This window comes from Anolis sagrei, chromosome 4, assembly GCF_037176765.1.
Source record: "Anolis sagrei isolate rAnoSag1 chromosome 4, rAnoSag1.mat, whole genome shotgun sequence".
NCBI lineage: Eukaryota > Metazoa > Chordata > Lepidosauria > Squamata > Dactyloidae > Anolis > Anolis sagrei.
The window spans coordinates 203,443,664-203,467,434 of NC_090024.1; the positions used below are offsets into that span (position 1 = coordinate 203,443,664).

Genomic DNA, 23,771 nt, shown 5'->3' on the forward strand with positions numbered 1-23,771 from the left:
TCGCTAAAGGCTCAAAGGGGGGGGGGGCTCATGAGTGAGGATAGCACTAGTTCTAAATCCCAACTCGGAGTTATGGGAGCAACCGGAGGTTTTACATTATTAACCCCTCTGAGAAACAGTTTAACACGAGGATCCGAAAAACAGGAGGGAAGGCCAGCCTTCCTCTGGAACCAGGAAATTGCCGCTAAGTAACATTGTCTTTTCAGGCAATGCCCATATTGCTTTACATGTGCCCTACCTCTGTGGCACACCTACACTGAAGAATTAATGTTGCTTGAGGAAAAAGAAGTGGGGAAAGGCAAGCAGATCGGCTTGAGCTGGGCCAGCCACAAGAAGCGGGGGGAAAGAAGAGAAGGAAGGAATTTCCTCCACTTGCTTTCCCCCGCTTCTTGTCCCTCTGCCTCGGCTTCAGCTGGGCCAGGGACAAGAAGTGGGGAAAAGCAAGCAGAGGAAATTCTTTCCTTCTCTGCTTTTCCCTCCTCTTCTTGTGACTGGTCCAGCTCAAACCAAGGCAGATGGACAAGAAGTGGGGAAAAGCAGAGAAGGAAGGAAGAAAATAACCTTGGGAGAAAACTGAACAATACAGAATATTTCTGAATAAAAGGTAAGTGGCTCAAATTTGGATTTGCCCCTCCCACTTTTCTTGCATGGTTCGAAACTGCTTCAGAAGGCAAAATTTGGAAGTTTTTTTTAACAACTTTTCGGATCTTCCGAACAATTCTATCCGGTACTAGTTTCCACAGGTGTTCTAAGGTTGTACAGGGGGCACCTAGTTCAAGATCCTGCTTCTAACAGAGGTTTGCTTTTAGGAGAGCTCCTATACAATCTGGAACAACTATAGGAAAACAGGCTGTAAAACTGAGAGTGGTTCACCATTACCATGGCAACAGATCCATTAGTCACCCTTATAAACTTATATTCCCCTTCATGTTTATAGGCATTTGACATTTATTTAGTTTATTTATTATAAACTCATACTTTGAATATTTCAATTATTTTAATAGACAGAAAGAACTGAAGGATGCATCAGATATTTTGGTTTTGGAGCTTCAAAAGAAAGCAGATGAACTAGGTATGTTATTCCAAAAACGTTGAAACTTTAAAACAATTAATCATTGCAGTGCTAGTTCTAGTACCTTAATATCCATATGTTGCAACAACAACAAGAACAACAAATGGTGGCCCACCTCTGTACATATTGTGATCTTGATGAGATATGCACTAGGATATTTTCCTCAAATGACATCATTCTCATTTAGGAAAATCAATGCTGTCTTGATTTGGTCTATAACAGATAGATTTAATGTAGTAAAGTTAATATTTGCTACATTAAGATTTGATGCAGTAAAGTTAATACTTTACTGCATAATAATTTGAAGAAAACGGTACTCTCTAACTTGACACTTTCCAAAACTCCAGATGTACCATTGAAACTGGTATACCAAGTTGCTTTAAAGGTGATTTAATAGTGGCAATTGTTTTTACTGCTACATATCTTCATTACAATTCTGACATCCTAGTAATTATACCTTTTGATTTGGTAAACAAGTAGAACATTTTATGAATACCCTTTAAAATGTAATGTAAGTAATATGTGTGTGTGAATTTATTATTTTATATTATACATATTTGCATTCATTGCAGAAGTGGTGACCAACCTGAAAAATGTTAAAGAAAAACAAGTTGAAGAAATGGCAGCAGCACTGGTAAGGTATAATTTTTCATTTCAGAGTAAATCTCACTGTTCTTAATGGATAACTGCATAGGGTTACTGTATTACTGGGCAAGATCATAGCCTGGGGGAGGTTTATAAGTTCAACCCCCCCCCCCCCCCCACCAAATCAGGTTAAAATACTGATTTATTCATGCATTTTAACTGGTTAACTAAGTCTATGAGAAGCAAAAATTGGTCACTTCCACTATGTCAACTATTACTGCTATTGCAATATAAATTGGTGGAAAGGTAGTGTGAATAAATGACCAAAAACTGATTGAGATAGTACTTGCAGTTCTGAAGGAACTATAATTTTGATGTCATGCACGTTTAATCAACATTTTTGACAAGAAGATGGTGCAACTGACATCAGAATCAGACTCCTCAGGCTAAGCTCCATCAGAAAAACTTAAGTTTAAATACAATTTACAGTGTTTCCAGGTATATAACAACTATGATCACTAGTGCTTCCTTTAAAAGTTTATACTTTAATTTCTCCTAAACTATCAAGTAGTTTTTTAATAACTAGATACCAGATTAAAGGTGTTTTATTTAGTTTCTAAAAATGTAATATGTGTGGGTCATAGATCTTGATTTTTAGATATTCCAATTTTAAGTGAAAATATATGTATAAGAGATCTTTCAAAATTCTGATTTCCCATCGTGGTCAACTGTGAATCGCACATATGGTAATCTCTGCACCTGCGCAGAGCAGCTTTTGGAACCTTCTAGACATTTTATAAAAAACATTTTTGGTGGAAGCTCCACCCACCTTCCCCTCTTGGTATAAGTAGCCTGTTGGCGGAGCTACTGCCCTCAGTTCTCTTCATCCGATAGCAGCAGCTAGAGAACCTTTGTCTTGACTAGCATATTTTTACTATTGTGTTTTGACTCGGACTGCCTGTTTTTCCTGACTTATGTGCTTTGACCTGCACTGTTCAACTTTTCTAACGTTTGTGTGTTGAGCTGGACTGCCTGACTTTCGCTGATGTCCCCTTTCTTGACCCGGACTGTTCTTGACCTCTCTGTGTGTGGTAATATGTCGACAACGACTTATTTTAAACATTGCACTAATTGCCCCAATAACTATCATGATGGCGATGGGCATTCCCTTTGTGTCCTTTGCCTGGGAGAGGGGCACCTGTCGCAAATGTGTGTGATTTGCCAATCTTTTACCCCGCAGATGCTGAAGAACAGAGAATATAGGCTCAAAGCAGCCTTATATGAAAGAGATCTGCTGCCTCCGATCCCTCCCCAGCACCTTCCAAGGCCCTCGGATCTATCAAGAGGGTTGTCCCTACCTCCTTCGGCAGCTACACAAGCTGTGGGCCCAATGGAAAAGAACACCAAAAAGGCTAAGCCCAAGGCCAGCCAAGATGGCGGAGAGCCTTCTTCTCAGCGCTTGAGTCCTGTAAGAAAGGCGCGAAAGTCCTTCTCAACGGCGCTTCAAGCCGCGGTGCAAGTTTCACCAAGGCACAATTGGAGAGCAAGCTCCCCTTGCTGGCCGTAGAGTCAAACTTGTCTGTAGTTGAAACTCCCAATGCACAGACTACGCATGCACACGGCCCAATCTCGGGCGAGGGAGAGGCCAGCACGCCTTCCATGCTGGCTCTGGCGGTGTCGGTGCTGCTGGAGGCTCCCTTTGTGGAGGGGGGGGGTGAGTGTCTTGTGGAGGGCTCCCAGATGGGTCCGCCTCCACCAAGGCTCCTAGCCCACACCAAGGGCTGCAGAATATTTGTGTAGAACCCCGCCGATCTCAGTGCAGGAGCTCTCAGTGGAGGTGGCTGAGTCAGGGAGCACCCTGATGCCAGCCATCAGGCTTGAGCACAGGCACCAATTCCACTGGGCCCGAGCCTGCTTTTCAGGGCAGGGAGCGCCCCAGCATGCACAATGCCAATTCTGCCAAGCCCAAGCGAGGCAGAGAATTGGGAGCGCTCTAGTACCAGCCTTTGGGCATGAGCGCAGAGCGACATCAATTCTGCGGGCCAGAGCATGCCTTTCAAGGTACGGCGCCTCAGGCATGAGCCTCTGCAATTAAGTGGCACTCCATCGTTCCTGCGACACTGCCACTTGGAGAGGGGAGCGTGCCGATCTTGGCCTCCCTGGTTGCCATTGAGCTCTCGGTACCGGCTTCTGAGCCCTCTCCCGCCAGATACTGGTGCTGGAGTTGAAGGGCAGAACATCCTGCCACCAGGGCTCGATATCAGCCCTGCTGTCGGGTGATATCCTTCCCTTCAACAACCTTCCCTTCACCAGTGAGGCACTTCAAGCCCATCTTTCCCCACTAGCTCACAAATGGGTAAGCAGCAGCACCACATATCTACAAGCTTGGATATTGGTTGGGCTCATACATGTGGAGGGCCAACTCTGCATGGATTCAGAGTCCACACACATGGATGGCCAACTGAAAATTAGTTGGAGTGTTTCTGTGACCCACCCTGAGCCCCTTCAAGGAGATGGTGGCGGGGTACAAATAAAGTTATTATTTACTGTTATTGTGCTAATACACACTGTATCAGGCTTCCCTTGATATAATGGGCTCCCTCTAGTTAAGGCTAGCAGCTGGACTTAGCCCAATGGTCTTTCCCTTCGGCTTAGAGAAGGCTTGCAGACAGTATGGTCCTTTAAGCATGACCACTCTTCTCCAGTCCTAATTTTAGGATAGTAAGACTCCCTTTAAATGTATGCATGTGACTATATATCCTTTCTCTTGTTCTGCCTATTCTTAAGAGGCATGTTATATTTAAATGCTATTGCTGCTGATTATATTCTGCTTAATGCTATTAACAATATCCTCCCTGTGATGTCACATGACATTGTTCCCAGGCTGCTGATTTTGCCTATGATATCTCAGCCTTGATCGGTAATGCTGTCACATAAAATTATATGCAACTGCTCTGTTTCTATTACCCTGGAAGGTGTACATGTGTATTAGAATGATGATATGTTTACACATCTCCATTTATTACTATTGTTGTTTTTCAAGCTAGATATGCCATATCTTCAGCACTTCTATTTATAGTTTTGCTGTCTCACGTGATGTATTCTGTAAATGGATGGCACATTGGCCTCACTGTTTGCCAAAGTATTGCCATACAGCGTTTTTTGTATTTTCAATTTTATAGCATTGCCCACCATGCCCTTCTTGTTTAAAGCTACAGACAATGCGGTCACTGTTGCCCATTTTTGCTCTAAATTATTTAGCCGCTTGTGCTTCTTTCTCATGTTGGGCCTTTGAGCATTCTTTTGACAACCTCCTGTGTAGACCATGTTGTTGGATTTAGGCTGCCTGCCTTTGCCTCAGTCTGGCAGAGGTTAACCCCAGAGGCCTGGTGCTAAGGACTATCAGCTCATGTCACCTGCCTTCTCTACATGTTGGGGAGAGGTCCAGGCCTTGTTACAGAAAGGCTGATCGCCTACTGGTATCCATTAGTGCTCTTCTCTTGCACTTTCTTCGGTTACTTCTGACTGCCTAAGAGGGATGGTGGCTAATGTGCTATCCTGAACCTAAGAAACATCAACTGATACATCCATTCTCCCAAGTCTTGGATGATATCGCTTTCTACTATTCTTTCCCTGTCATTAATGATGCTTCGTTTGCCAAAACTGATTTGAGGGACCACTCCTTTGTTTGATGCATGGCGGTTTGGTCTCATGACTGTTTTTTGTGCTTTCCCCAAGTGTAGGGTTGCCATGGTAGCCCATTTTCACTTCAGTGACATTACACCTATCTATGTATTCATAACTGACTACTGGCAACTAAATCGAAGCTTCTACTTCCTTCTCATATCTGGTCTACATGGTTTTTCCTCATATGACTTTAACTACAACCACAACCCTTCATGCAGGGTCCTATTCTGGCCCATACAGGCATGTTTTTCTGTTTGTTTGATTACCTCGGTTATGATCCTCACAACCACTTTGGTGGTCGGACCATCAAGCAACATCTGTACAGTTTGTCCTTCAGACCATGGAATATTCCTAGAATTCTAACTGTGGATTCCTTACTTTGGATTTGGGGATACACATTCGAAGGGCCTTGATGCCCGAGGGACCTGGCCCAGGATGAAGGCTGCCAGACAATTAAATTCCTTTGAAAAGCTACTAGTTGAACCCGGTGTGAAGTTACTCGAACCATCGATGTTGGGGCTCATAGCCCCCACAGGTAACATTACCACATTCTGATAAGCAGCAAGTAAGGTGAGACATACTCTCCGCTTCTAGCATTTACCTTTCATCTATGAAACTGGTGCATCTTTCCTCCTTGAGATGCTCCGGGGTGAGCCGATGCACCTCTCCAATTACTCAGATCTCCTCACGCCCCAGGAGAGTTGAAGCCCCCATTCTGATGTACATCGTCTAGACTGACAATTTGATGGATATGGCTGATCAGTGAGGCTGAACCCGTCTACCTCTTGGCACAGCTACTGAGGACTATCTTGGAGACAGCCCAAAGAGCCTACTAAGCTCTGTCATTTAAATTGGACCTGGTTTTAGCCTTTTGCCTCCCTAGTGAGGTTGATCCAGTTTTGACCTTGATTTTTCTGATTTTGTTTCACAAGGAGTCTGAGGCGACTGAACGAATAAACAACAAATTTGTTGTATCTATCCTAGGTGCAGGCCTTTTCCCCTTCCTCTTTGCAATGCTACCTTGTGGCCATATCCTGTTTTAGGAGGACACTGGATTCTTCCATCATGTTCTTGGACCTCTGTTAGTCTATTTCATCGAGAGCTGAGGAATAGGAATGTTCTGTTGCCCTCTTGGCCCCGTCTTCGAGCTTGGAGGTAGTGCTTTCTGGTTAACTAAGTTTCAACTTGGGGTTCCTGACCTTACGGATATGTCCTATCTCATGGAAATGACTTATTGGTACCATTGTTTTGCCGTGTCATATGAAGGAGCTTTCCATGCTCTCTTGGCACGTAATATGAGCGAGCTTTGGGCAGATGAGCCCTATTATGACTTACTATGACAAGATCATGTCACTTATTGATGCAACATTCTGCCCAAGATAGCCTTCCATTCCTAGTTTTCTCCAAGATCGTCCCTGTTGGGTTGGTCACTACACTTTGTGCCTTTTTATATAGAACATCAGGACTCATAAAATCTCCTAGGCTGTTTCTAAGGGACCAGGAGGATGCCAGTGGCCTCCTGGTGCTCCCGCAAAAATGGTCTTTGGATCATGTTGTGATTTATCTGGCTTACCAGTTGAATGGTTGCAATTCACCTGGGTAGGTTTAGGATCACCCCACTGGATCTGTGGGAACTTCCACTGCCCTTCTGAAGGACTTTCTTCTGAAGACCTCTGTCGAACAGATGCTTCAACTATTCCATGTGCCTTCATCTTGCACAACAAGGTTGATGCCCACTATGGTAAAGGTGTAGCCTTTGGCAGGGCCATCTTTTTCTCTTCTGTGAAGGGTCATTCCACGAAGTTGACATCCACTTCTACTGCCTTCATGAGGGGCTTGCAGCTGGATGTGGTTTGCCATGCTGCCACATGGTCCACACCGCTTAGCTTCGTGTCCCACTATAAATTGGATGTCTCCTCCAAGAAGGATGCTTCATTTGGAAGGGCAGTCCTCTTCTCTGTGGTGGCATGACACCCAGCAGCCAAGGTTTATAGCTCGCTAGTCTACCATATGTGCGATTCACAGTTGACCACGATGGGAAAATATAGGTTGCTTACCTGTAACCGTAGTTTCCCAAGTGGTCACCTGTGAATTCGCACATCCCTGCCTATCCTCCCCTCGATTGTCATGCCCTGCATTCCACTGCATTTTGCAGCGGAAGAGAACTGAGGGCAGTAGCTCCGCCCACAGGCTACTTATACCAAGAGGGGTAGGTGGGCAGAGCTTCCGCCAAAAATGTTTTTTATAAAATGTCTAGAAGGTTCTGAAAGCTGCTCTGCGCAGAGATTACCATATGTGCGAATTCACAGGTAACCACTCGGGAAACTGTGGTTACAGGTAAGCAACCTATATTTCTATCAACATTTTTGTCAAATTTGAACACAATTGTAGATTTTATTTTGTAGTTTCATTTGTATTTTACTCCATGTAAAATACAAAGTTTTCGAAATATTATTTAGAAACACCTGAAAGTTGTCACATCACTGCTCTCTTGCTCTCTCTTACGTCTGCCTTCTTGCTCCTTCCACTGTGGTATAAAAGGAAACCATGAAAGCATTGTGGGTCATTCCAAACACAGCTGTCTTACTGTGCAATTATCTGCCAATTGAGTTGTTTTTCTGAGACTTAAACTCCTGTTAGTTGCTGCTAATGTTTCTTTTCATCCACCTGACTCTAGAATATGCTTAAACATTTTTGAGTTCATGGCAAAAAAGAAAAAGTCAAATATTGAAGACCAAGAAGGCAGCAGATTGAGAAAATTGCAGCAGCTGGTACTGATGAAGACCTCAGAACATGCACACCTGGATTGCAGGTGGACACTGAAGAAACTGAAGTGTCTACCACTGGTTCATCTAATCCAAACCCTACCAAAGAAACCATAGAACAGGAGCAAAGACAAGAAGCTATGTCATTGTTAGACATTTGACTTTTATGAATAAAACTGTTTCTGATGGCCAAGTAAAAGCTCGATTAGTGCAAAATCCACAGACTCCATCACCATGATATATATTTCTTGTACATAAGAAGAGGCAGCTAAGTTTTCAAGCCAAAAGAAATAAGAAAAAAACAGGAAAATAGAAAGAAACTTCTGTCAAGATATTGACACACTGATGGAACAGTTTGACCTGTGGTGTAGAAAATGAAAAAAAGACTACAGAAAAACCATCAAATGTACTGGTAGCATATCTTGTCTGTGATAGACAGTTTTTTTTCTTAATGTAAAGAAACAAATGAAAGGTCATTTTCAGCTCTTAAACATTTGAAAATATACATAAGAAGTACAACAGGGCAAGACATACTGACTGCACTTGCATTCTTCACTACCTACTGAAGTTTATTGATGGAGCCTGATTTCTGTCAAAGTGTATTGACACATTTCCAACAGACATTGTAGTATTCTTTTGTAACCCCTAAATTACCAAAGTTTGGAAACTTTGTAGCTAAAATTGCAATTTGATTTAATTAAGTCTACATAAAATATAAAATGAGTCATATAATTTAAATTATTTTGTGTTATGGACCTACTCTTCATGATTTGCTAAAAAAAGAATGATCTGAAACCCACCCACCCCTGCCCCCAATTTTTCTTTTTGCTATGGGCCTGTTACAGGGGTTAACAAAGTGCAGGCTTCTAGATGTGCTCAAATACAAGCCTAGCCAATGGTGAGTAATACTTGAGGGTGCAGTTTGGCAATATCTGGAGGATTACATTTTGCCCACATCTGCTATACTAACCTCATGTTGCATTGCAGTCAAAATGTTTGTTTCTCCCATAGTAATCTGTAATTCTACAAATTAATAAATTCATTTTTAACATTGCTTTTAAATATAGTTAATACATTTTTGTATACGATTGTGTTTCTCCATCATGGCCAACTGTGAATCGCACATATGGTAGTTTCTGTGCCTGAGCAGACAACTTTGGAACCATCTAGATAAAATTATAAACATTTTTGGTGGTAGCCCCACTCACTCTCCCCTTGAGAATATATGTAGTCAGTGGGAGGGGTGACTGCTCCAGTTCTTTTGATCTGCCACTCTGATTGTGTTTATCTTTATACTTTAGGAAAGTTCAAATGAAATTCAAAAAGATTTAAAGCATAAATTAGAGAGTACACAATCTCAACTTAACCTTTTAATGAAGGAAATGGAAAGCAGAAATTCTCATGACTCTACAGTGCAGGTTAGATGGTTCTGTTTTCTACTTTCATTTGAAACACAGATAGAAAGCACAGTATATTCAAGGATGCTTCCAGATGAATCTTTTGCTTTGCAATCTCAGCCTATCATTCTTGAAAGATTATGGGAGGTCCAGATGTTGTTAGAGAAAAATTATATATTAAGAGGGAAAAAAAGAAATACCAGTAGTTTCCCCTCATGGTCAGCTGTGATTAGCACATGTGGTATATTCCTGTGCTCACGCAGGCAGGAACAGAGAAATCTCGAGACCAATTTGACAGTTAGCATAGCCCCGCCCACCTTCCCCGGCATATAAATAGCCCTTGGGAGGGTACGGTCAGTTCTTCCTATCCGCCGCTAAAAGCAGCAAGGGAAAAGAGACCAAATCTAAATAATTCATAAATAACTTTAGTAGCTCTAGTCATGGCTACTACTTCCTTTAAGAAGTGTGTGTTGTGTCCAAACAAATATTCGGACAACAACGCACACTCTAATTGCCTAATATACCTGGGAGAAGAGCACTTCTCCCAGGCATGCACCATTTGTAAAGCCTTCACACCGCAAACAAGAAAAAATAGAGAACTGCTCCTAAAAGCAGCATTATACGAACAGGCTTTATTGCCTGCAAAGCCAAGGGAAATAAACCTTCCACAGGCGGGCCTCATGGAAAAGAACATCGAAAAGAATGAATCAGCAGTAAAGAAAATAAAATAATTAAAACTAAGAAGATTGAATAAACCAAATAAAGAAAAATAAGCCGCAAGACCCCTCAAGAGGGGGAGATGCGGCCCCGCAAAGCCAAGCGCCAAACAAAATGGCACCTCTGGCAAACCCAGAGGAAATAATGAAAACAAATGAAGGGGCGACCCTTCAAGTACTTACCGATGCCTACTCTAAAGAGGCCCCGTCAACACCAAAGGAGGCTGTATCAGAAGCCTCGGCAACTCCTCCTGTTCTGGCTCGTTACATGAGCAATAGCCTGGAGTCAATATTGGAGGCCCCGTCCTTTACACCACCTCCTATTAGACCTCCACAAATGAGCCCAAGATGCGCTCGACATCGAGCTCCTTCCAGGCACTCAGTAAGACCTGGGAGACGTTGACATCGGAGCCACTCGACATCGAGGAGTTCAAGCTTCTCCTCCAGCTCCTCCCCCTCAAGAACCAGGAAGCATTACCAACGGCAGTGGAGCCAAAGGAGCCAAAGAAGCACATCTCATTCATCCTCCAGGTGGATGAATAAGCAGTGCCTGACTCCTCAGGCTTTTATAAACCAAGGAGGTTTTTGGCAAATAGCGCCCAATGGGCTAATGGTTTTTTGTGGAGCCCCAATGCCTATGCAATGGCCACCCACAACCGACCTTAATGTAAATAATCAAACAAATTCAGAGGCTTTACCAATAAAGCAATTAAAACCAAAAAAAGCCTAAGAAAGCAGCTATGCAAACTTCTGAGCCAGTGAGTACACAAAGCCAAATGCCAGCAGATATACAAACTGAAATAATTCAATTAGAAGAATCAGAATCCTCTGATGAAAGTTCAAATAATCTAGAGGACATACAAGAAACAGAGCATGATACTCTGTTGAAACATACACAGGAGATGAAGAAAACCATCCAAATCTATGGTTTCCCACGACAGGGATACTTTCCACAAAAGCCCTGTTGGCAGACATCGCCTCCATACTATAGAAGAAATACCGGTAATTTCTATGGATGACAACAACGACAACGCACACCCCAAAACAACAAACCATATATGCAATGAAAGCAATCCTATGGGACAAAGAATAGATTCCAGCCTTATCAGAATAAACCCAAACGCACAGGGGGGAAATAAACAGCATTTTTGACACTCTCCTCCCAGGCGAAGAAAATTTGAAATTGCCTGATGTGTTAATTCCCACTGTTTTTAACCCAGGTTGTTTTTTCCCTGTTCCCAGAACTTCAAATGTTGTAAACCCAGAGTTTCCTTATTTTGGAGCACATTTAGCCTCCTTGTATGTTTGGTCAAAAATTACTACTGATACTTGGGTCCTCCAAATTGTGAATGATGGTTATTTAATTTAATTTGACAATCTACCACCAGTGGGCTACTTAAGAGTCACATCTCCATCTCCTCCACTTGTAGAGGAGATAAAGATCCTACTCTCCAAGGGAGCAATATGTCCAATTCCACCATCAGCATATGGACAATGTTTTTTCTCTAGATATTTCCTAGTGTCCAAGAGGGGAGGCAGGCAATGTCCAATACTGGATCTACGGGGTGTGAACAAATTTATAAGTACTAAGAAATTTCATATGGTGTCTCTTAAGACAATTCTTCCTTTATTAAATAAAAAAGTGTCATTTGCAATGGTGGATTTGAAAGACGCTTATTTCCACGTCTCAATTAATGTAGAACACCGTAGATTCCTAGCCTTTATGGTCGGGTGACAGGCATACCATTTCAATGTGTTGCCATTTGGCTTAGCAACTGCACCAAGAATCTTTACAAAGTGTATGGCCACTGTGGCGGCTTACCTCCACACAGCTGGAATAATAGTATATCCATATATTGATGATTGGTTATAGTTGCAAATTCCAGAGAAGTATTGGTATCACACACCAGCAAAACATTGTCTTTTCTCCAGTCCTTAGGTCTAATAGTGAACTGGGAGAAATCCAATCTCATCCCAACAAGAAGAATACAATTCATTGGAGCAATACTGGACTCAGAGGCACAAAAGGCATACTTACCCAACGATCGTTTCGAGAAACTGCAAACCCTAGTGCTACAGGCAGTAAAACAAGACTACATAAGAGCCAAGCAGATTCAAATAATATTAGGACACATGGCATCTACTACTGCAGTGACTCCACACGCAAGACTGCATCTCAGACCTCTACAGTCTTGGTTCCTGTCAGTCTTCAACCCATTATCACACAAGTCCAATATGCACCTCTCACTACCTATAGAACAACGCAATTACCTACTTTGTTGGTCGGAACACCGCAATGTTTGTGCAGGCCTACCATTTCAACAACTCAGACCATCCAAGATCCTAACCATAGATTCTTCCCTCAAGGAATGGGGAGCGCATGTAGATGGCGTAACAACCCAGGGTACATGGTCAACTACAGAAGCCACTTATCACATAAATCTACTAGAGTTACTGGCAATAGAAAAGGCACTAAAGTCATTCGAATAAATTCTCACAAATCATGTCGTCCAGTTAGTAACGGACAACACCATGGTAATGTTCTACATAAACAAACAGGGAAGAACACACTCACCCAAGCTATTGACAATAACGCTCAGAGTTTGGAATGGGTGCATAGAGAGGGGTATTCACCTATTAGCAGTCCATCTACCAGAAGAACAGAACATATTAGCAGACTTCCTGAATAGAAACCCTCTTGCCCACCACGAGTGGACTCTGAACAGGGAGGTGACAACTCTGCTTTTTCGTGCCTGGGGCAAACCAGAGATAGACCTTTTTGCATCAGTAGAGAACAATCAATGCCATCTGTTCTGCACCTGAGTCTACCGGAACTCAGTACCCAATTGCCTGGGCGACTCATTTTTGATGCACTGGGGGAAACACAGGATTTATGCATTTCCCCCCTTTCCCTTCATACTACGAGTAGTGTTGAAATTGCTCCAAGATCAGGCACAGGGCATCTTAATTACTCCATGGTGGCCGAGACAGCCATGGTTTTTCCTGGTTCTTCAAACCATTACCAAAGAAAGAGGACCTCCTGTCAGAACAGAACAGTCTTGTTCTATACCCAGACGTTCACAACCTAAAACTGACAGCATGGCGAGTATTCCCAACCCAGACCACAGATCTTATCTCTCTAAGCCAGTGAGAATGATTATAGAAGTGGCCCAGAGGCAATCGACAAAAAGATCATATGTCTATAAGTGGTCTAGATTTTCTAGATTTGCCCTAGAGAAAGGAGTGTAACCTATAGCAGCCCCAATTCCCCTTATTCTGGATTTCTTAGCACATCTGTTGGACTCAGGCTTATCTTAGTCCTCCTTGAAGTGTTACCTGGCAGCCTTATCCTGGTTTAGAAGGAAAGCGAATTTGCCATTATGCTTTAGTGACCCGCTAGTGTCCCTTTTTATGTAACCTCCAGTAACACCGATCGCCCCACCTTCGAGCCTAGAAGTAGTGCTCGCGGCCTTGACCAACCCCACCCCCTTTGAGCCTCTTGCAACAGTAAATATGACCTATTTATCATGGAAGACGGCGTTTTTAGTTGTGATTACATCGGCTTGCAGGGCGGAGAAGTTATGTGCTCTAAGGTGTGACCCTATATGAGGATTCACAAGGACAAGATAGTTTTAAGAACTGACATAGCGTTTCTTCCTAAGGCGGCAAGTAAGTTTCACATGTCGCAAGAAATAGTGTTACCAGCGTTTTTTCAAAACCCAGTCTCTCCTTTGGAAAAGAGATTGCACTTATTGGGTGTGTGTAGGACAATGGTTTATTATGTTGATAGGACTGCGGGTTATAGGAAATCCCCAAAACTCTTCCTGAAGTACAGAAAGGATACCATTGGCCTTCCTGTATCTTCGCAGAGAATCTCCTCATGGATTGTTTCCACAATTCGAATTGCTTACTGTTTGTGTGGGAAAGACTTACCTTCACAGATTAGAGCTCACTCTACGAGAGCTGTGGCGACATCAATGGCATTTATGAAAAGGATCCCACTTGATTTGATCTGTAAAGCAGCGACCTGGTCCAAACCAACAACCTTTGTGAAGTATAACAAACTGGATGTTGTGTCAAAGAAGGACACAGCTTTTGGCAGGGCAGTGTTGTTTTAATCTGTGGCATGATGCCCGCCATCCAAGGTTAGCAGCTTGCTAGTGTACCACATGTGCAAATCACAGCTGACCACAAGGGGAAAATATAGGTTGTTTACCCGTAAATATATTTTCCCAAGTGGTCACCTATGAATTTGCACAACCCGCCCATCCTCTCCGCTTTTTGTTAAAGGTCATGCCTCAGGACTTCTGGCTGCGTTTTTTTTGCAGCGGAAGAACTGACCGTAGCCCCTCCCAAGGGCTATTTATATGGACGTGGAAGGTGGGCGGGGCTACGCTAACTGTCAAATTGGTCTCTAGATTTTTCCATTGTTGCCTGCGCGAGCGCAGGAGTATACCACATGTGCAAATTCACAGGTGACTACTCGGGAAACTGTTTACTGGTAAGCAACCTATATTTATACAATAACTTTCAATTGTAGCTAGTAGGAGCCGTCGTTCTGAAAGCATCTTAGTTGTTTCACAAGATGCTAAGGAGAAATGTATGTACTTTTAAGAAAATTATTTTGGGATGGTACTACAAGACTTTTGTTGCCTCTTATTGGTCTCACACTGTTATTGAACATTTTCTAAACTTTACAGTGTATACAGTGAGCCACTTGAAAAATTACATGATGTAATTTAAACCCTGTTCTACACATAAAATGTATCTTTCATGCAAAGCTGTTTTAATTCTTTCATAGTTTGAGGGATCACTTAATGATATCCAAGAGTAACCTTGTTTTGAGTGCCCCCCCAGCCCCACGAGACTGATCTCTATTGAAATATGATGAATATTATTCTTTGTTACGTCAATGTCCTTTGTGGTCCATTAAAAATATAAAATATACCAGTGACTGAGGCATATATAAACAACTAATAATATAAACAACTAAAAATAATAATGCAGGAATTGTTGTTTAACTGTGAATTGATGCTATTTTGTTTTACGACTGTTATGTGATGCGGGCATCAAATTGTGCCTTTGCTTTTGTAAGCCGCCCTGAGTCCCCTTCGGGGTGAGAAGGGCGGGGTAGAAGAAACCGAAATAATAAACTAATCCAAAGAAATTATATACATCTCAGGATTATCACTAGTGTTTCTTCTTGTAGTGTCTGGGAAATTGCACATATGAATTTTGTCTGTGCATGCATGGTGCAGTTCGAAACCTTCTAGATCTCTAAAATGAAACATGTTTGTGGTAGCCCCACTCTCCCCATGAAATACAAGTAGCCATGGACAGGGCTGAGCCTCAGTTCCTTTTTCCACTGCTGATTGCAGCTAAGAACCTCTCTACTATCTGTACTCTCTAGCCATTGTGCTACGTTTGCTGTCCTAATCAGGGTTTTGTTTTTTTTAACTCGAACTCCTAACAAACTTTCTGGCTTTTCTCTCCTCACCACCCAACTTTGACTTTCTGCCCCATGACTCAGAACGGACACCAGTTGTAGGCTAGTTGCTGTTATGGCCTCTACCCTCCTCTACAAAAAAGCCACTGCCTGCAGGGCTATGCTCCTCAACGCAGATGGCCACAGCATGCATGTCCCTGCTTTGTCTGTGGGAAGGCCACATTACCTAGGCCTGTGCTATCTGCCAGGTCTTTATCCCACAGGTGCAGAGGAAGACCCGCTTGCAGGTGCTCTCTTACAAATGAGCCTTGGTGCTGCTGGCCACACTCCCAGCAAAGCCACCAGAGCCATCTGCTGCCGAGGACCTGATGGCACAATACACCAATCATTCTCCCTTCTCGTAATGTCCTTCCTCTTGGATCACGGTGACTATTCTCCTGGCCTATCAACTTGCTGGCTGTCAACCACCACAGGAAGTCAAGGCCCATTCAGTCAGGATTATGGTCGCATTGCAAGCCTTTCTGCATGGAGTCCCTTTAGATGAAATCTCCCAGGCAGCAATGTGGTCCACTCTCATCACATTTGCCAGACATTGCAAATGGGATGCCTTGTCCAGAAAGGAAACTGCTCTTGGCAGAGCTGTACTTTCTCTTCACTGGCACGAGTAGCTTGCCAGTCACCAATATGTGCAATTTCACAGACACTACAAAGAAGAAGAAGTTGCTTACCTTTAACTGTGTTTCTTCAAGTGGTGATCTGTGAAATTTGCACATCCTTGCCCATCCTCCCTGCTGTTATCATGCCTCTTCTGCTGGTTTATCAGTTGCCAACTGAGGCTCAGCCCTGCCCACAGCTACTTATACTCCATAGGGAGAGTGGGCAGGGTAACCTCCAAAATGTTTCATTTTAGAGATCTAGAAGGTTCTGAACTGCACCACGCATACACAGAGAAACCCATACGGGTGAATTTCACAGATCACCACTTGAAGAAAGATAGTTACAGATACTCATTCTTTTACTTTATCTGTGTTCAGTCTTGGGTCATTTTTGACACTGTACAGTGCAACTTGCAGGAACATACTAGTAAAGGCACCCTACTGTCTGAAGAAGGATCCTAGCATCCAATTGTGAACAAGCAATTGTGAACATTAAAGGTAAAGAATTATCCAAATTTGGCTCTGTGCCATCTGATTTCCCCTCGCCACAAACACTCACTTTATCACACAAACATTCTCGTTTCATTACTTTACGATATTAGTATAATAATTCCATTGTTTCCTAAAGTGTTTCACAATAACAAAACTGGATTTGTATTTAATAATTCTGCCCTCACAATAATAGTTCCCTTATAGGGTATTGTGACTCTGGAACCTATCATTTCTAAATGTTCTTGTTCTGATTGCCATCACATTTCACGTATCACATTCTAGAGTTTTATTTTTTTTTAAAAAAAAACAATCCAAATGCAATCTGGTGGAAATATTCCATTATAGATTAACTTCAAATTTTGTTCTTTTATACATCACTACCCTAATTTTAAACAGGAGCAACTCCAAAAGCTTTTAGATGGAAAACATGTTCTTGAGAGCAATATTGAGAAATTACAAGAAAGAGAAAAAGAACTAAAGCATATTGTTCAGGTCAAAGAGGTATGTAGAATGTTATTTACATATTGAAATACAAACTGCATTTAAGTCTCTTACTTAAATCACCTGCATTTTCCAATATGCTTACAATCCTAAATATAGAACCAACTCTTTCATCAGACAAGCCTAGCCATTTCCCATTCTCACCACCACTTTGAATCTTGTTGGTTGCCACTCAGTTTTTCAAGGGCTAGCCCAGGCATGGGCAAGCTTTGGCCCTCCAGGTGTTTTGGACTTCAACTCCCACAATTCCTAACAGCCTACCAACTGTTTGGAATTGTTGGAGTTGAAGTCCAAAACACCCAGAGGGCTGAAGCTTGCCTATGCCTGGGCTAGACACTGTGGCTTGCACAGGTTGTCTCCCAGGACACTTCATCAGAAGGACAGACATTTTCTGTTGCTTGCCTTCCTTGTGGTGTCAGTGGACTTTTTCATTCTATATCAGGCAGTGAGACACTGTGGGCAACCACTACCTGGATTCTTCAAAATCAAAGGAGTATAAGTTTGGATGAGTGAAAAACAAATTACAATTCAGCACAGATTACAATCCAGCAGAGGGGGCTGTTGAGGTAGAGTTGAAATCCTTTTTGATGAGTGAATGTTACCCTAACTTGTAATGAGAAAATGTGACAATTTTTTGTTTTTAATATTTAAATATTAACACGTACCCAGAAAGTTTCAGAACAATATGATTTATAGGAGTCATGTAGAAAGAAGTTCATTTTAATAGGACAGCCATATTGTTTGTTTCTTAGAAACAATGAAGAATAAGTATACATGTATACATTAAATCTACAGAAAGAAATACATAATTTGGAAGTGCAGTTATCTGGTGCACTGGAAAATAATGAAAATTGCTTACAGCAGCTTACATCAATGAAAGCAGAGCTTGAAAATGAAAGGTATGTTTAAAATAGTATAGTTGTATTTTAAGATAAGCCATGTTGTTTATGAAAGCTGTTTCATTTTTTTTGTTATAATGTTTATTGTGCAGTTTTTTCTGTGATACATAATTTAAAAAAAAAGAGAGAGAGAAAAAAAAAGAAACAGCCTAAAAGATCCCCGTGCCGCCCCCACCTGTCTCCTCCCTCCTCCTCCCTCCCCCCCCCCCCCCCCCATGTGAAGGACTTCCCAAAGTCTTCAAAGAGAACCTTCCCCTTCTGGTATGGTTCTCATCCAAATTTCTTTCATTTTTCCGGCGTTGTCTCCATCTGTTAATTTCCTTCAGAGACTGGAAATGTCTATTATCATAGTCAGTTTTTCCCTTTTAATGAAGTCTTCAAGACCTCCCCAATTTGTCCTCTTCGTAATGTTGTTAAGACGCTGAGATAAACAGTCCATTTGTACTATGTCCAGTATTTTTATAAACCAGTCTTCTAATGTTGGGGTTTCCTTCTGTTTCCACATTTTGGCAAGTTGAATTCTGGCTGCTGTGCTCATCAGGAAGAAGACTTTGTCTTGATTTTTATTGAATTTGGGATAGGATATACCTAATAAATACATTTCTGGGAGTTGTGGAAAATTTGTTTTTAGAATTTTTTGTGTTGCTAAATGTATTTCTCTCCAGTACTTCCTGATTCTTTTACATCCCCACCATTGATGGTAGTATGTCCCTATTTCTTTTTGGCACTTCCAGCATTTGTTTGATATTGATTTACTAAACTTTGCAATTTTCTCTGGGGAATAGTGCCACCTGAAAAACATTTTGTGCCAATTTTCTTTTAGGTCCGTAGCTACCGTATATTTTAACTTTGTGTTCCAAATTTCCTCCCATTGTTTTGTAAGTATGTTGTGACCCAAGTCTTTTGCCCATTTTACCTGACAGTCCTTAATTTGCTCTTCTTCGGTTGCCCACCCCAGTAACTGCTTATATATTATTCTGATTAATTTCTTCTCCTTCTGCATTACTATGTCCCAGATATTTTGTTCCTGGCAGAATCCTTGCTTCTCATCATCTTTAAAACTTCGGTATAGTTGGTGATATTGCATCCATGTAAAATTGGTGTGTTGTTGTTTAATCTCCTCTATCGTTTTTATGGTTAAGTGTTTCTCAGCTGTGGTTTTTAAAATTTGTTTGTATGTCAACCAATTATCTCTCCCTAGTTCTTTTTTATGTTTCGCTTCTATTGGCGAGATCCATAGTGGTACTTTAGTAAATAGTCTTGACTTATACTTCTCCCAAGTTTTGATTATGGCCGCCCTTATGTAGTGATTATTGAAATTTTTTTCTACTTTTCTCTTATCGTACCACAAGTACCCATGCCAGCCAAATCTTAGGTCGAAGCCCTCTAAGGTTAGTAATTTTTCATTTTTTAATGTTGACCACTCTTTTATTGCCAGTAAATTACAGGCTTCGTAATATAATTTGAGATCCGGGAGGCCTAATCCTCCCCGCTTTCTTTCATCTGTGAGTATTTTAAAGTTAATGTGTGCTTTTTTGTTTTTCCATATAAATTTAATTAAATCTGTGTTCCATTTTTTGAACATGTAATCATTCCTTATAATTGGCAAGGTTTGAAAAAGAAAAAGGAGCTTAGGTAAAATATCCATCTTAATTGTTGCTATTCTGCCTAGCAAGGAGAGGTTTTGGTGTTTCCACCTGTCCAAATCTTTTTGTACGCCTTTCCAGAGTGTCTCGTAATTGTTTTTTAAGAGATTTATGTTGTTTGGGGTTATGATCACCCCCAAATATTTTACTTTATTTTCTATTTTTAGGCCTGATTTTTCCTGGAGTAGTTCTTTAGATTCCTTATTCATGTTTTTAACTAGCATCTTGGTCTTTTGCTTGTTAAGTTTGAAACCGGCTAATTTCCCAAAAGTTTGAATTTTTTCTAACCAACCGTTTATGTTTGTTAAGGGGTCTTCTACAATGCATACCACGTCATCCGCGTATACTTTAAGTTTGTATTGTTGATTCCGAATTTTTATTCCTTGTAATTTCTGGTCGTCGTTTATGTTCTTTATCAGCGTTTCCATTACTAATATAAATAATAGTGGGGAAAGGGGGCAACCTTGACGTGTTCCTTGACTTATTTGTATTGGTGTTTTAGATTCCTGCCCATTAATGATTAGTGTAGCTTCCTGTCTGGTGTAAATGGCTTCTACTGCGTTTCTGAAATTTTGGCCCATATCCAATTCTTTAATTAGTAGTTTTAAGTAATCCCAGTTTATTTTATCAAACGCTTTCTCCGCGTCGATAAATAATAAAGCCAATTGTTTTTCATTATGTCTTTCGTAGTATTCGATGGTGTCTATGATTGTCCTTGTATTATCCTTTAACTGTCTATTTGGTAGAAAACCTGTTTGTTCTTGTGAAATCCAATTCTTTAGAAAAGTTTTTAATCTTTCGGCCATTATACTTGTAAATATTTTATAATCATTGTTTAGTAATGATATAGGGCGGAAATTTTTGATATCTGTTTGGTCTGTACCTTCTTTATGTATCAGGCTTATATTTGCTTTTTCCCAAGATTTAGGGATTATTTTGTTTTCTAATATATTATTTAATATCTGTAATAGTAGTGGGCCTAATTCATTTCTGAATTTTTTGTAGAAAATAGCAGTGAAGCCATCTGGGCCTGGGGCTTTATTATTTTTCATTTTTTGTATTGCTGCATCTATTTCTGCTGTTGTGATAGGTCCGTTTATTAAGTCTCTTTGTTCATCTGATAGCCTGGGAAGTTTTGATTGACATATGTATTTGGTGATCTCTTCTTTAGAGATATTACTTGCTTTATACAGTTCTTTATAAAATTTAGTAAACTTATTTATAATCTCATTGCCCTCAGTGTAGATCTTCCCTTCCGATTGTATCTTAGTTATGAGCTGTTTTTGTTTGCGTTCTTTTAATTTTTTCGCCAACCACTTGCCCACTTTGTTAGCATTTTGGAAGTAGTTTACTTTCATATATTTCATTTGTGTGTCCAGTTTTTCAGTTTCTAGTAATGCTAGTTTTTTTTTAGTATCTCTAAATTTAGTTTTGTTTTTTTATCATTGGGTTTAGATTTTAGAATTTGCTCCCCCTTCTCTAATTCCTCCCAGATTTTTTTGATTTCTTTATTTTTAAGTGACTTTTAAATAGATTCTTGTTGTATTAGATAACCCCTCATTACGGCCTTCATAGCCTCCCATTGTGTAGTTTTCGAAGTTTCATCGCCTTTGTTTAGTTGTAAGTATTCCACTAGTAATTTCCTGTTTTTTTCTACGTCTTTTTCTGCTGTCAGTAGGTGGTCTTTAAGTCTCCATCTGAAAGAGGTTTCTCTTCCTCTGATTGTTATCTCTAGAGCGCAGTGATCAGAGTGGACTCTGGCTATCGTTTTTATGTCTTTTATTCTTAAGCCTAGGGATTTAGTGGCCCACGCCATATCTATACGGGACCACGTTTGGTGTCTTCCCGAATAGTAGGTGTAGTCTATCTCAGGGCCTTTAATGTGTCTCCACACATCTATCAGATTTAAGTCCTCTAAATGCTTCAAGAATTTTTTTGGTAGTTGGCTAGATTGTTTAGATTGACTAGATTTATTCCTATCTTGGTTTTTTTTCTTTTTGGATTTTGATTTATCTAGGTCCGAATTCACTACGCCGTTAAAGTCTCCTAGCAGCAGGAGCTCATCATATTCATGATTGTCTATCGTTCTTTTTAGTTCTTTCATATATTTTAATTTGGGACCATTGGGGAAATAACTATTACAAACAAGAATGCTTTGATTATTTATTTCGATTTTTATTCCCACGAATCTGCCTTCAATGTCTTTTAGAATTAATTTTGGATTCAACCACTCTTTGGCGTAAATTACCACCCCCCTTTTCTTCTCATTTCCCGAAGAATAGAAGTATTTGCCTAATTTCTTGTTTTCAAGGTGCTTCACATGTTTTCCTGCTATATGCGTTTCCTGTAATGCTATGACGTCGTAGTTCTTTTGTTTTAAATTGTTGAAAACTTTTTTTCTCTTGCTTTGGGAGTTCAAGCCATTGGAATTATTCGAGTATATTTTAATGTTTTTATTCATTATTGTTTTCTTGCATCTCCCATTGTGTAATCTCCTGCGGAAGCAACAATTTGTAATTGTCAGGAGAGAATTCTCTTAGCCTTTTATTTTCTCTTTCTTTATGTTCCATCTTGGCTTTGTCATCTATGTTGAATTCTTCCTCATCCTCTCCTTCGGGTCCTTTTCCTTTCTTAGATATAATTGTATTCTCTTTGGCTTGTTCCTCGGTTTTGTTACCTTGAAATTTTCTTTGTGCATATTCTTCTTTCGGGTTTTTTATATGGTCATTGTAGAAGGCTCTGGCTTTATCTTCAGAATTTAGCCAGAACCTTGTGTCATTTAATGTCACTGTTATTCCCTCTATTTTCTCCCATCTGAATTTTATTTTTTTTGATAAGTTCTTCTGTCAGAAAGGCGTATTTCCTACGTTTGGTTAGAGTTTGTTGTGTGACTTCCTTCATTATTATTATTCTTTTATCCTTGTAGAAAATCGGTTTTCTGGCATTTTCTTTCAGAATTTCATCCCGAGTACTTTTTCTACAGAAGCTTACCACTATGTCTCTGGGAGTCTTGTTTTTTTTTGCGTATCCAGAGGGTACCCGGTATGTTCTATCTACGTCTTGTCCGATAATTTCGTCACTTACATTGAGGAGCTCCGCCAATAAATTGATTATTGTCCCTTTTAGATTTTCTCCTTTTTCTTCCTCTAAATTTCTTATTCTTAATTGATATTCAAGCTCTCTATTTTCCAGAAGATCGATTCGCTGTTGAAATTTTTGGTTCATATCTTCCAATTTGTTTATTTTGTATTCCCATTTTCCTTGTGATTTAATTATTTTTTGGTTTTCTTTCTTCACATTATCTACATCCATTCGTAGTTTGCTTATATCTTCTTTTAAGTCTGTCTTTATTTTTTGGATTTCTTTTTGTAATTCTTGATGCTGTGTGTCTTGTTTAGTGGATAAGCTTTTAATTTCTGCAAGGATTACTTTAAGTATCGATTCCTCTGAAATTGAGTCTTTTTTTGTTTGTGTTGGAGTTTGTGGTTGCGGCTTAGTGGCTTGCGTTGCCTTTCCTTTTGGGTTTGTTGTTGCCATATCTCTCACTCCTTGTATCTTTGCTTACTGTCCTTCTTCTCAAAATCTGTTGTCCTTTTTTGTTTCCTGTTCTTTTGTCCCTTTGCTTGTGCTCTGCAGCTCCTTCTTCTTTCCTATTGCCTTTTGTCCTTGTTCTCTCTGTATTCTGTCGTTGATCTCTCTTCTTCCTCTTATTCTGTGTAGTCTTCCTCTTCCTTACTAATTTGTTAATTTATTTGTTTCTATATTTGTGTGTATGTGTGTGTGTGTTTTTGATTAATTAATTTTTAATATTTATTATTTTATTTTTATTATTATTATTTTTTATTGTTATTGTTGTTTTATTTTCTTATTACTAATTGCTGTTAATATTTCGATTTATTTTTATTTGTT

General features: G+C 40.4%; 1 protein-coding gene across 1 annotated transcript in view; it reads left to right on the forward strand.

Moving 5' to 3' along the window:
- SYCP1 (synaptonemal complex protein 1) overlaps positions 1-23,771 on the forward strand; it is a 93,004-nt gene that overhangs the window by 30,964 nt on the left and 38,269 nt on the right. The window contains exons 13-17 of the mRNA XM_067467063.1: positions 1,005-1,072; positions 1,645-1,706; positions 9,411-9,527; positions 17,213-17,317; positions 18,113-18,216. Coding sequence (XP_067323164.1) covers positions 1,005-1,072; positions 1,645-1,706; positions 9,411-9,527; positions 17,213-17,317; positions 18,113-18,216 — 456 coding nt within the window. The remainder of the gene's footprint in view (positions 1-1,004; positions 1,073-1,644; positions 1,707-9,410; positions 9,528-17,212; positions 17,318-18,112; positions 18,217-23,771) is intronic.